Source organism: Leuresthes tenuis, unplaced genomic scaffold, assembly GCF_036924035.1.
Source record: "Leuresthes tenuis unplaced genomic scaffold, fLeuTen1.0.hap1 SCAF_24, whole genome shotgun sequence".
In the NCBI taxonomy this organism is placed as follows: domain Eukaryota; kingdom Metazoa; phylum Chordata; class Actinopteri; order Atheriniformes; family Atherinopsidae; genus Leuresthes; species Leuresthes tenuis.
In genome coordinates, this window is record NW_027325378.1 from 427798 (window position 1) to 441764 (window position 13967).

General features: G+C 43.1%; 2 protein-coding genes across 2 annotated transcripts; both read left to right on the plus strand.

The window, feature by feature from the left end:
• The first annotated feature begins 73 nt into the window (after nt 1-73).
• Nucleotides 74-7108, plus strand: rheb (Ras homolog, mTORC1 binding). Its single transcript, XM_072378935.1, has 8 exons — nt 74-183; nt 1444-1515; nt 1588-1655; nt 1732-1814; nt 2899-2955; nt 3432-3479; nt 5484-5565; nt 5633-7108. Exons 1-8 carry the CDS (start codon nt 132-134, stop codon nt 5723-5725), a joined length of 555 nt encoding a protein of 184 aa, XP_072235036.1. The 5' UTR covers nt 74-131; the 3' UTR covers nt 5726-7108.
• Nucleotides 7109-9221: 2113 nt separating this feature from the next.
• On the plus strand, nt 9222-13788 carry crygn2 (crystallin, gamma N2). Its single transcript, XM_072378936.1, has 4 exons — nt 9222-9426; nt 9927-10083; nt 10505-10650; nt 13608-13788. Exons 1-4 carry the CDS (start codon nt 9293-9295, stop codon nt 13741-13743), a joined length of 573 nt encoding a protein of 190 aa, XP_072235037.1. The 5' UTR covers nt 9222-9292; the 3' UTR covers nt 13744-13788.
• Nucleotides 13789-13967: the final 179 nt, after the last annotated feature.

Here is a 13967-nt window from a genome sequence, read left to right on the forward strand (position 1 = left end):
CGAGATCCCGCCTCCAAACGTGTGCGTATCCAATCAGCGTTGAGGGTTCATTAATAACGCAGTGCTTCGAGGAAAGATGATGCAGAGGTTGTAAGACTCCGTCCACCCGTCTGGAAGCTGGAAATAAGAACATGCCGCAGCCCAAATCCCGGAAAATCGCTGTGCTGGGCTACAGGTCGGTGGGTAAGTCCTCGTCATATTATAACCAGCCAGAAATAGCCGCATTGGGCGGTGATTCCCTCAGGCGCATGTCCGTCTGAGGCCAGCCTCCTGTCAGGTTGTTCTGCAGCAGGAACATCTGTCTGTACATTCTCTCACAACTTCACATGAGGCTTAAACGCCTCTCAGTCGTCACCATCTGGCTGTGGATCATAAGTATGTGACTAAATGTGTTTAAACCAAACTTAAAGCTTAAAACTTAAAACTATAATTGGCTTAAAGCTGGGATTGGTCAACAGACAGCCAATCAGGTGATGTGGCAGGTGTGGTCCTGATGCTGGGCTGGGAGCATCATGGCTGCTGTGTTTTACCTGGATCCCACAGTGCTGCAGAAATCACTTTAAATCAGGAGTGAACACCAATCTGTTCAAAACAACTTAAAGGATAGAAAATAGTTTAAGGTTTGGCTTTTCAGCCCAAACAGAACCTGCTTTCTGCAGCATTAATAAAGGCTGCAATTAGGTCGGTTCAGTTTTATTAATATAGCACCAAATCACAACAAATGTCATCTCAAGGCTACAGTCCAATTCATTGTAATACAATCAAATTAATTCCATTTCAAATGAGTCCAATTCATACAGAGCCAATTAAAGACAGAGGATCCCAGCTAAGGAAACCAACAGGATGCAACAAAACCCGTCCTGAGGGAAGTTATTCTCCATTTCTGAACATCAGTGACATCATCTAACTGATCAGTTATAACATCACTGACAGGTGGAGCGAGTCCAATTCATACAGAACCAGTTAAAACAGTTTCTGAGCTCAGGAAACCAACAGATTCCACTGAAACTTCTCTCTGATCCTGAGCTGCAGGAGGCGACTGTGGAGAGAAAAAACTCCCTTTAACAGGAAGAAACCTCCATCAGAACCAGAACCAGGAAGAAACCTCCATCAGAACCAGAACCAGGAAGAAACCTCCATCAGAACCAGAACCAGGAAGAAACCTCCATCAGAACCAGGAAGAAACCTCCATCAGAACCAGAACCAGGAAGGGTCCATCTGCCTGGAGCAGCTGTCTCAGGCTTTATGGATCACCTGAAGGCAACCGTAGAAAAATCCCTTGATAGAACATCGTCCTTCAGGAACTCCCTGTCCTCAAAAGCCTCAGAACTGTTCGGTCTGAAAGCCTTAAACGTATCAGACTGAACGGCTCTAAACCATCTCTGAGGGTTACGGAGACCGGAGAGTTACGATGCCTAACCTCTGCTCTGTGTGTGCTTTCAGGGAAGTCTTCCCTCACCATCCAGTTTGTGGAGGGCCAGTTTGTCGACTCCTACGATCCCACCATAGAGAACAGTAAGTCTGCCTCAGTCCTCCTGCCACCCTGCACGACTTCTGCTCTAACGATTCCTTCTTTGTGTTCGTCAGCATTTACCAAGACGATGACCGTAAATGGTCAGGAGTACAACCTGCAGCTGGTGGACACGGCCGGTCAGGTGAGACCACCTTCCTTCCTGAAATCCTCAGTTTGTGCTGGAAGAGAAGCTGTTAATCGGTGTCTGTGTGTTGCAGGACGAGTACTCCATCTTTCCTCAGAGTTACACCATCGACGTCGATGGGTACATCCTCATCTACTCTGTAACGTCCTACAAAAGGTAACCTTTCCTCATTATTTCCAGTTTACTTCCTCAGTCAAACTCTGAGCTGAAAGACGACAGAATACGAGGAGGATCTCCAACCTTCTGCTTTCATTACAAAGATCCTCAGGGTGTAGACGCTCATCCACCACGGCCGGAGGGGGGGCTTCCTGCTCAGATCGCCCAGACATCAGTCCACAAATGGTCCCTGTAGGCTGTAGAAGCACCGGTGTTAACTTGAGGTTCTGGCATCCATCCAGCAGCATATTAACTTCGGTACTTTCTCACCACAGCAAACCTTTAAAAGGGTTTCTGTTTACCTCGGTGGGGATGAGCCGCGGTTATTCAGAGCGTTTCTTCCTCTTCTGTGAGCAGAACTCTGCTTCCATAAAACACTGAGCTACACTCCTGCTTCTTCTCCTCAGAACCAAGCTGCTGATCCTCAGTCCCATAAACTCTCTGTGAGCATAAAGAGGTTCTTACAGGATGAACCAGCAGGGCCCTGCTGTCTCTGCCTGTTTAAAGGACTCAAAGCTGTAGGAAACAGGGTCGGTGCTGGCTGATGTTGGACCGTTCAGTTCAAAGCCATCGGACTGCTTTTCAGATGCTTCAGTAACTCTGGTTCCTGGTTAGCTTCACTCGCCCTGAATCCAACCAACAGATGACAGAACCAGCTCCGCTGTGCCAGATGTTTGATCCTCATTTTGCAGCCCGTCCAAACTTCATCCAGGAACCTTCTTCCTGCTCTGGGTCAGGACCAGCTCTGATTGGCTCATGCAGGCTCGTGGTCAGCAGGCAGCGCTTCACCTACTTTTGCTTTGCGTTGCATTTTAAACAGGATGATCGCGTTTGTTTAATCGTAGGAATTCAGAATCAAGATCGAGATTAAAGCTTGATTAATTGTGCCTCCCTAAGATCAAACTTCTCTCGGATTTGACTCGTGGTTTCTTCCCTTTAAGTGAAACGTTCGAGTCAAACCTCTGAATGTAACTCAAATGAGTTCCTGGTTGTAAAAACTATCCATTAAATCACTTTCTGCTTTATTCTGTTTGCACCAGTGAGTTTGAAATGTCTTTGAATGTTTTTCTGTGTCTGTGTTCAGCTTCGAGGTGGTCAGAGTGATCCACGAGAAGCTGCTGGACATGGTGGGAAACGTCCAGTACGTGCACACTCACGTGCACACACACGTGCACACACAGACTGAACTGTTTATTTCTTAGAAACATTTTTTTATAATCGAGTTATTTGAGGAATCGTTTCAGCCGTCCTGGAGAGAGACACTTAAAACAAATGTAAAACATATGAATTTATAGAATTATTATAAACACGTTATAAACAGCACCTAGTGGCAGCTAGTGGTATTACACCTTCCTTACAGGTGTTGTTCTGTTACCTGATACCTTTAATCATCTCATAGGCATGTTTGCTTTTTAATTATTAACTTTTTTATTTATTTTGGACAAAGGTTTCCTTTCTTATGACTGAACACTCAGTGATTTACGACCCAAATCTCGTTTTAATTCAGTCCGACGTAACATACATATTCATTTATTAACCAAACTTAAATCTGTGAGAGGATGCTGATGTGCATCTGTAACTCGGAGGTTAACAGACATCCTCTCTATTTCTCTTCAGAGTCCCGATTATTTTGGTTGGGAACAAGAAAGACTTACACATGGAGAGGTAAGGCACCTGATCACACTTACCTTTATTTTCTAGTTCCTAAAACAAGACTCAAGAAGTTTGAGAACCATAAAACTATGTGCTTCTGACTCGTGTCATAATATATTATCCTGGGAGCAGATATCAGGGCGTCTGAAGTGTAAAACTCCTTCTTCCTGCTCCTGGGAGCATATATCAGGGCGTCTGAGGTCACCAGCAGGTGTAAAACTCCCCAAACACACAACCCTGGGGTTTATTTAGTTCCCCTTTGTGTGAAAGTTCCTCCTTTAACGAGCCGTTCTGATTTTCATTTCTAAAGTACGTCACTCCTTAAGTTGGCCCCGCCTCCTCTGCTAAGCCCCGCCCACTCCAATCCCCCCTGCTGGACGGATGAAGCCAGCTTCTGGTGGAATTGTTCTGCTGTCAGCTGCACTGAGGAGCATGCATCTTCCATCCAGCAGCAGCCTCAGAGGATATAAGAGCCCAGTGGATAAACTATATCTGAGGCTAATGTTCCAGCAGAGTTAGCTAAAGACTGTGAATGTGCAGCAAACACTTTTCATCCCACTGTTTTAACAACTTGGTCCAGTTCAACGCTGGACTGAAGGAACTGAGCCACAAAGAGGATCAGTTCCAGCTCTCAGAGCCTGAACTTCAGAGCAGGAAATGGAAGAAATGGACAGAGAGCTTAAACCAACAGATATTCTGAGCAAAGTCAGAATCTTGATCTGTTCAAGATGAGTCAGATTCTGGCTTCAGTGTCTGAGTGGCCAAGAACTGGTGTTCATATCTGTTAGTTTCATCTGTTAGAAATCATCAGTTAGGAAGAGGAACAACAGCTCAGTGGGCTCAGCATCTCTCACATCTGTCTCCTTGACAGCCAACATCAGAGTGTCTGATCCCCCTGGTTCACTTCATCAGGCTCTAAATTTCACCCGGACATCTTCCATATAAACACTTCCTGTCAGCTGCAGGAGCTAACGGCCAAACACTTTCCTGTTAGCTGCATGAGCTAACGGCCAAACACTTCCTGTTAGCTGAATGAGCTAACGGCCAAACACTTCCTGTTAGCTGCATGAGCTAACGGCCGAACACTTCCTGTTAGCTGCATGAGCTAACGGCCGAACACTTCCTGTTAGCTGCATGAGCTAACGGTCGAACACTTCCTGTTAGCTGCATGAGCTAACGGCCAAACACTTCCTGTTAGCTGCATGAGCTAACGGCCAAACACTTCCTGTTAGCTGAATGAGCTAACGGCCAAACACTTCCTGTTAGCTGCATGAGCTAACGGCCGAACACTTCCTGTTAGCTGCATGAGCTAACGGCCGAACACTTCCTGTTAGCTGCATGAGCTAACGGTCGAACACTTCCTGTTAGCTGCATGAGCTAACGGCCAAACACTTCCTGTTAGCTGCATGAGCTAACGGCCAAACACGTCCTGTTAGCTGCATGAGCTAACGGCCAAACACTTCCTGTTAGCTGCATAAGCTAACGGCCAAACACTTCCTGTTAGCTGTGAGCTAACGGCGTCACTGATACAGTGTTTTATTTCATTCATCAGTTTACTGGAACGTTTTGAGTATGAAGACACCTTAATTCAGGGATAATTCAGATAAAACACATCAGATGTTAATATTTATTCAGGATTTTTAATGTTTGAGACAAAACAAATCTTGGTTTCATTAGACCAGAGAATGTTGTGTCTCACAGTTTGAGTCCTTCAGATGCTAACTCCAAGCAGGCTTTCATGTGTTTGGCACTGAAGAGAGGCTTCCAGTGATGGTGGAAACTCCAGCTCAGTCAGTGTGACCATCAGTCTCCATTTTACTCAATTTAGGGCTCTTCAGATAAATAATTTAGTTTAAATCCCACCAGCATGTTCTGCTCAGAGCTCTGAGCCTCAGATTTATCTGTCCGTGTCCATCTGTAGGAAGATGTTAGGAAATACCTCCTGATGCTCAGGTTTACAGACTGAGGTGCAAAGAGGAGGACGAACACATCTTTTCTGTTGTTGTTGTTGATTAGAGTGATCAGCTATGAGGAGGGGAAAGCTCTGGCGGAGTCGTGGAACGCTGCCTTTCTGGAGTCTTCAGCCAAAGAAAACCAGGTGAGGACAAAAATTCACACAGTCGAGGCCCGAGGACGCTCCCTCTAACCTTCTGCTGCCCCCTCAGACGGCGGTGGAGGTGTTCAGGAGGATGATCCTGGAGGTGGAGAAGATGGAGGCAGGCCAGCCACAGGTCCGGCCCCCCTGCTCCATGATGTAGCTCCTCCCACCGACCGGAGACTCCTGCCGTTCTGTTTCCTCCTCAGGTCACACAAGACTCTGTTCACAAATCTGTAGATTTAACGTTGGCTTTCCAAAAAATCCTGAGATTTTCTGTCGTCGTGGAAACTCCAAGAGAACGATCCTGGACACATGAGCTCAGGGTCTGCTGCAGCTCAGCTGAGACATTTAGGGGCGACGCTTCTGGTGTTTAAACTTGTCCCTCCCTGAATAAACACCCAAAGCTGTTCGTAAGTAGATTGAAAAGACAGTTTTAATGTAATAAAACGTTTATTCGGTGTTACTGTTAAGCTACATTCTCTGTTAGACTGTCGGAGGCAAACAGTCAAACTGGTTTTAGTGGCAAATTGCAAGAAAACTTTAAATGAACAGATTTTCAAATGGAGTTTGGTGACGTTAGCTCTATATTCAGAACGAACTGGAATCGGACGTTTGTCCCATCAGTGGAACCAGAACATGATAAGAAAACATCAGCGTGGGGTTCACTGAGTGTACGAGATTCAATCTGTGTGTGTTTTAACTGTTTTCTTTGCACATTTGGGAGCTGTTGGACTCACATTCGCTCAGCTGATGCTTTTATCCACAGCAGCTTCCTCAGAGAGACTATCACCAGAGTGGTGTATCTTACAAAGAGAGGGGGCCCAGTGTGGCGCCTTGGGGCACCCCACAGAGAATCTGTGACACGTGGATGTTCGTAACAGGACAACTATACCAGGAGCTGGAGGCAGATACAACCTGAGACATGATGAGAGACAGAAAGTTTGCATGTTTGCTCTTATTTTCTTTAAGAATCATTTTCATTACTTTTCCAAACCTCCATCACAGGACCAACACCCCAAAGCTCTTCATGTTTAACGCATTCTGCCTCCTCTGACCCACCGTGAGCTGAAACATCCCAATGAATTGTGTTTTGTTGCAGTGAAACGTGGCCTGGAAGTACTTTTCTTTGCATGAATAAAAGACCTTTGACCCTTTGGTTTTGATCCAACCTGACTGTTGGATTCTGTGAGAGCTGCTGCCTGAACCCTCAGCTGATCCCACCTTTTTATATGTGAAGAACAACTATTTCTGTTTCTATGATTGAATCAGTAAAGCTGTGCTAAAAACCTGGGACATTTTCTGGCTGAAGACGCACCTGGAGGACAGGACCTTTAGCTATAATCAGGCTCTGAATGTGTCATTTTCACCTGATCTGTGTTAAACCTGCAGCCTGAAACATAAACTCAGAAACCTGTGGTTCTGATTTCTCTCGTTTTCTGTCCATCTTCAGTATTTTGTCACTAAACACAAAGACAAGCTGCACATTAATCTGCTTCTTCGACTAAGAAGCAGAACCGTTTTGGACTTTTCTTAATCAAGAACTTACAAATAATCCAAACATTCAGTTGTTTAATAAAGTTGTTAAAGCTGGAACATCCACCAGGGGGCAGCAGCAGACTTCACTTCAGGGTAAAACCTCATTTATTGCTCATGTTTCACTGTTTCTGCACCATTAAAAAGACTCAGACATTCAGATTTCCCTCTAAATCCCCTGTAAATGGTGAAGAAATGAGACGGAACTCTGCTGATAAGTAAATGTATGAACTAATTTACATGTTTGATCAGTAAATAAAGTTCACTTACTTTGTTTTAAAAGAAAAAGTGCCGCTAATATTAAAGCAATATGTCACTAATATGTTATTCTTTCATGTTTTATCAGAATAAGTCTCATTTATTCCATCTGTACCAGTGAGGACTGCTTAGTTCTTACTTTATGGGTCGAAATAAAAGTGTAAAAGATCATTTAAATAATTTAGAAATGTTTTAAAAATCAGAACATTTGACACTTTAACAAAGACAGCAGACGACCACTGGGGCAGCGATCAGAGGTCATCCACCGCGGATTAGATAGGCTCCGCCCCCATGACTCCCACCAGGATGACGATTCTTTATTGTTAATATCTGTTCTCTCACTCACTCTTTACATGAATTAACCTGTTTTTATGTCACTTTTCACTTCAGCTCATGACAAACTGTCCATTCTTGAGTTAATTTAATAATTCAGATGTATAAAAATAAGAGGAAACAGCTGAAGGTTTCATCATATTTCAGTCTGCTCCCATAACTCTGGGATAAATGATCGATCAGCTGATTTAAACGGTCCTGATGAAACTTCTTTGTTGTGTCAGAGCGTTTGAACACTGCGGTGAAGGTGCTGCCTTTCAGCGCCTGTTTGTCCTGCAGAAACGTGGCATGTGCATTACCATTGACCTGCAAAGCTGTGGCCAAAGCACTTTCCATTGAGACCACACACACACACACACATGCAGCAGAATCAGCAGACATATCGGGATGAAGGCAAAGCGCCGAGGCAGCAGAAAGCTTTAAAGCCGCCTGCTTTGTGCCCCGCCGGGCGCTGGCCCCCCTGCCGTATATATTGGGGTGTCCAACTTTCTCTCTGTTACACTGTGTGTGTGGTTGTGGGACAGCTTGGACGACATCCAGTGGGCTAAAATGTCGCAGTACTCTGGAAAGGTGAGTAGACTGAAGGCTGAAGTTCGGCTCATCTGGAGTTTTAAAAAGAAATCAGCAGCTTTTAGCTTTAGCTTTCCAGGGTTTATCTTCTTACATTTAAATTCTGAGAAGCCAAAGACACGAACATAAAGAAAAATACTTTTTTTTGTTCTCGTCGTTTTTAGATTTAAGTGTTTAAAAGGTTTTTATTTGCATTCTGTGTCACAAACCAAACAGAAAAACCGTTTGTAGGTGTTTTAAATGCGTTTGAAAGTCCATCCATTCATTTCTTTACCTGCTTTATCCAACTCAGCAGGGTGTACTAACTTTATAACCAATTAGATATTTAAAGAATGTGGGCGGGGCCTGATCAGGCCACTGGAGCTGACCAATCAGAGCAGGCTGAGCCTTTTGGGCGGGACTAACGTTAAAATATTTGTGACAAACAGCACTAATGAGCGAAATCGCTGATCTTTTTCTCAGTTTCAGTGATAAAATGGTTGTTGATGCTGTTGATGATTACTTATTTTAAGCAACAAGCTAAGTAATGTGTAGCTTCTGTGGTTTGTTGAGATGAATCTTATTTCTTTACAGGGTGGAAACTTTATGGATTTGTCTTCTAATCAATTTCATGACGAATGCTTTAACTTTAAAACAAACGAGTTAGTCGTTTAAGACTGGGGAGGTTGGCTAATTTATAATTAATTTATAATCACTGAAATAGGTTTTTTCTATTTAATTTTCTTTTTAAATCTGTGTGAAGTCTTTATTTTACACTTTCAGATGACTGGACCCAGCGTTTATGTCTTTTTAATTCTCAGGAACTGAACTGAGCTGCACTTTAAACTTCCCATTTCACACATTTGTTTCTGATAACTTGCTAAAATCAGACGTTTCTTGGCTTTGTTTTAAACGAACTGCAGCTCGACGCAGATGTTCAGCACAGCTGGAGTAGATGTTTGTTTGAGAAGGCGTCAAACTGGTCGAACCCAAAGTGTCTCGGCATCGTTTCTGACTCACATCGAGGCCAAAGCCTTTAACATTTCCATCTCTCATGTGGGTTTCATGTGGAATAATGCCTCTGTTCTCTCTGCAGATTACCTTCTACGAGGGGAAATGCTTCACCGGCAGGAAGCTGGAGGTCAGAGGTGACTGTGATAACTTCCAGGACCGTGGCTTCATGAACAGGTAAAGCTCAGTTTATGTTCACTTTCACCCATGAACCCACACAAAGACCTTCTGCTGAGGCACATCGAGTTTTGACAGAATTTAAGCTAAAAGGAGTCCTTTAAACAGGCAGAGACAGCAGGGCCCTGCTGGTTCATCCTGTTAGAACCTCTTTATGCTCACAGAGAGTTTATCGGACTGAGGATCAGCAGCTTGGTTCTGGGGAGAAGCAGCAGGAGTGTAGCTCAGTGTGGCTGGAAGCAGAGTTCTGCTCACAGAAGAGGAAGAAACGCTAACCGTGGCTCATTATCACGGCCGACAGTCAGCTCATCCATGTGGGTCGAGCTGAATCTGCTGCTGTGCATCGGCAGAAAGGGACGGCTTCTCTAAGCCGGCGGCATCGAACTCATCAGCACACGCTGATGCCAGGCTGAGACGCCGCTGTTCGATGCGTCTGACGGCGGGAATAAGAAGCTGCCAGTGTTTGAAAAGCGCTAAAGTGTCACGTTTGTGTGTTTCAGAGTGAACTCCATCCGTGTGGAGAGCGGCGCCTGGATCTGCTTTGACCACCCCGACTTCAGGGGCCAGCAGTACATCCTGGAGCATGGCGAGTACCCAGAATTCCAGAGGTGGAACTCCCACAACGACCACATGGGATCCTGCAAGCCTATCCGCATGGTAAACCCCTCGTACCGTTTTCAGCCAACACAGCAGGAACTGTGTGATGCTCCTCAGAGGATCAGCTGTTCAGATTTAAACACCGAGCAGCAGCTCGCCGTCTGTCCTGAGTTCAGCTCTGCCTCAGGAACATTAGAGCAACACAAAATGACCAAAAGCACAGCATGAAAGAGTTCCTTCAGGCCTGCGTTTGTGTTCGTGGGTCAAATGAAAGTCTGCTTACATGCAGCCGGATGGGCTGCAAACACATTTCTGCAGCTTTGGTTAATGTTTGCACTCAGTTTGGACCAAAGTTTAAACTTAAGTCAGACAAAACCCAAAAGAACAGGAAATGAATCCTTAGTTTTGATGAGTTTTTACCTCCAGCTGGAACCTGTTGAGTCAGAAACTTCACCCCCTGTCCTCCTGTTTCTGCCCCCAGCACGGAGAGCACTACCGCATTGAGCTGTTCGAGAGCTGCAACTACTCCGGTCAGTGCGTGGAGATCTGCGACGACTGTCCCTTCCTGCAGAGCCGCGGCTACCCCTCAAACTGCATCAACTCCATCAGGGTCTATGGAGACGGAGCGTGAGTGCAGCACACACAGCGACACACTTCACTCACTCAGCTTTCACTGAAACTCACCTGAGATAATCCAGATAATCCTGAAAAGAACCGAGAACATTCCTGTTGGGAAGGTTCCTCGTTTCATTTAGACAAAACCTTCACATAAAACAGGAAGAAGCAGCAGTTTTTATGTGTTCTGACATTTAAAGGAAGGTCATCAGGAAGATGTTTCTGACATTTAAAGGAAGGTCATCAGGAAGATGTTTCTATCATTTAAAGGAAGGTCATCAGGAAGATGTTTCTAACATTTAAAGGAAGGTCATCAGGAAGATGTTTCTGACATTTAAAGGAAGATGTTTCTAACATTTAAAGGAAGGTCATCAGGAAGATGTTTCTGACATTTAAAGGAAGATGTTTCTATCATTTAAAGGAAGGTCATCAGGAAGATGTTTCTGACATTTAAAGGAAGGTCATCAGGAAGATGTTTCTATCATTTAAAGGAAGGTGTTTCTGACATTTAAAGGAAGGTCATCAGGAAGATGTTTCTATCATTTAAAGGAAGGTCATCATGAAGATGTTTCTATCATTTAAAGGAAGGTCATCAGGAAGATGTTTCTATCATTTAAAGGAAGGTCATCAGGAAGATGTTTCTGACATTTAAAGGAAGGTCATCAGGAAGATGTTTCTATCATTTAAAGGAAGGTCATCAGGAAGATGTTTCTGACATTTAAAGGAAGGTCATCAGGAAGATGTTTCTATCATTTAAAGGAAGGTCATCAGGAAGATGTTTCTGACATTTAAAGGAAGGTCATCAGGAAGATGTTTCTAACATTTAAAGGAAGGTCATCAGGAAGATGTTTCTATCATTTAAAGGAAGGTCATCAGGAAGATGTTTCTATCATTTAAAGGAAGGTCATCAGGAAGATGTTTCTATCATTTAAAGGAAGGTCATCAGGAAGATGTTTCTATCATTTAAAGGAAGGTCATCAGGAAGATGTTTCTATCATTTAAAGGAAGGTCATCAGGAAGATGTTTCTGACATTTAAAGGAAGGTCATCAGGAAGATGTTTCTATCATTTAAAGGAAGGTCATCAGGAAGATGTTTCTGACATTTAAAGGAAGGTCATCAGGAAGATGTTTCTATCATTTAAAGGAAGGTCATCAGGAAGATGTTTCTATCATTTAAAGGAAGGTCATCAGGAAGATGTTTCTATCATTTAAAGGAAGGTCATCAGGAAGATGTTTCTATCATTTAAAGGAAGGTCATCAGGAAGATGTTTCTATCATTTAAAGGAAGGTCATCAGGAAGATGTTTCTATCATTTAAAGGAAGGTCATCAGGAAGATGTTTCTATCATTTAAAGGAAGGTCATCAGGAAGATGTTTCTATCATTTAAAGGAAGGTCATCAGGAAGATGTTTCTATCATTTAAAGGAAGGTCATCAGGAAGATGTTTCTATCATTTAAAGGAAGGTCATCAGGAAGATGTTTCTATCATTTAAAGGAAGGTCATCAGGAAGATGTTTCTATCATTTAAAGGAAGGTCATCAGGAAGATGTTTCTGTCATTTAAAGGAAGGTGTTTCTGATATTTAAAGGAAGGTCATCAGGAAGATGTTTCTGTCATTTAAAGGAAGGTCATCAGGAAGATGTTTCTAACATTTAAAGGAAGGTCATCAGGAAGATGTTTCTGACATTTAAAGGAAGGTCATCAGGAAGATGTTTCTATCATTTAAAGGAAGGTCATCAGGAAGATGTTTCTATCATTTAAAGGAAGGTCATCAGGAAGATGTTTCTATCATTTAAAGGAAGGTCATCAGGAAGATGTTTCTATCATTTAAAGGAAGGTCATCAGGAAGATGTTTCTGACATTTAAAGGAAGGTCATCAGGAAGATGTTTCTAACATTTAAAGGAAGGTCATCAGGAAGATGTTTCTGACATTTAAAGGAAGGTCATCAGGAAGATGTTTCTGACATTTAAAGGAAGGTCATCAGGAAGATGTTTCTAACATTTAAAGGAAGGTCATCAGGAAGATGTTTCTGACATTTAAAGGAAGGTCATCAGGAAGATGTTTCTGACATTTAAAGGAAGGTCATCAGGAAGATGTTTCTATCATTTAAAGGAAGGTCATCAGGAAGATGTTTCTATCATTTAAAGGAAGGTCATCAGGAAGATGTTTCTATCATTTAAAGGAAGGTCATCAGGAAGATGTTTCTATCATTTAAAGGAAGGTCATCAGGAAGATGTTTCTATCATTTAAAGGAAGGTCATCAGGAAGATGTTTCTATCATTTAAAGGTCATCAGGAAGATGTTTCTAACATTTAAAGGAAGGTCATCAGGAAGATGTTTCTATCATTTAAAGGAAGGTCATCAGGAAGATGTTTCTATCATTTAAAGGAAGGTCATCAGGAAGATGTTTCTATCATTTAAAGGAAGGTCATCAGGAAGATGTTTCTATCATTTAAAGGAAGGTCATCAGGAAGATGTTTCTATCATTTAAAGGAAGGTCATCAGGAAGATGTTTCTGACATTTAAAGGAAGGTCATCAGGAAGATGTTTCTAACATTTAAAGGAAGATGTTTCTAACATTTAAAGGAAGATGTTTCTGACATTTAAAGGAAGGTGTTTCTGACATTTAAAGGAAGGTCATCAGGAAGATGTTTCTATCATTTAAAGGTCATCAGGAAGATGTTTCTGACATTTAAAGGAAGGTCATCAGGAAGATGTTTCTGACATTTAAAGGAAGGTCATCAGGAAGATGTTTCTATCATTTAAAGGAAGGTCATCAGGAAGATGTTTCTATCATTTAAAGGAAGGTCATCAGGAAGATGTTTCTATCATTTAAAGGAAGGTCAGAGAGGCTCAGAGAAAAACAGTGATTAAAAGTGAATGTGCTTTAAAAACCGAAGCAGAAGCATGTTTTCTGTGCTGAAGTGAAGCATCAAACCGTCATTAAGCCACATGTCTTCCCTCCTCAGCTGGGTGATGTACGAGGAGCCAAACTTCCGTGGTCGCATGTACATCGTGGAGCGTGGAAACTACTGCAGCCACAACGAGTGGCAGGCCCAGAACCCCAACATCCAGTCCATCCGCAGAGTCGTCAACTACTTCTAAACCCCGTGGGCTCCCCCCCCGGTGACCAGTGCCTAATCATGTACAATAAATAAACCCCGAGATAAGAAAAGAGGTTTTTTATCAAACACTGTGAGCGTTGATTTGTGTGGCCACACCTCACCCAGACACACCCAACACATGTTCCTGGTTAGAGTTGAAAGAGTTGAAAGAGTTTAAAGGGTTTAAAAGGGTTAGAGTTCAGGCTCAGCTCCGCTGGCAGAGAG

Excerpts from the sequence above, each read along its gene's own strand:
- rheb (XM_072378935.1), top strand. The coding sequence starts at position 132 with ATGCCGCAGCCCAAATCCCGGAAAATCGCTGTGCTGGGCTACAGGTCG. Across the intron at positions 1,815-2,898 it reads TCTGTAACGTCCTACAAAAG|CTTCGAGGTGGTCAGAGTGA; the intron begins GTAACCTTTCCT and ends GTCTGTGTTCAG. Across the intron at positions 2,956-3,431 it reads GACATGGTGGGAAACGTCCA|AGTCCCGATTATTTTGGTTG; the intron begins GTACGTGCACAC and ends ATTTCTCTTCAG.
- crygn2 (XM_072378936.1), top strand. The coding sequence starts at position 9,293 with ATGTGGGTTTCATGTGGAATAATGCCTCTGTTCTCTCTGCAGATTACC. Across the intron at positions 10,084-10,504 it reads CCTGCAAGCCTATCCGCATG|CACGGAGAGCACTACCGCAT; the intron begins GTAAACCCCTCG and ends TTCTGCCCCCAG. Across the intron at positions 10,651-13,607 it reads AGGGTCTATGGAGACGGAGC|CTGGGTGATGTACGAGGAGC; the intron begins GTGAGTGCAGCA and ends TTCCCTCCTCAG.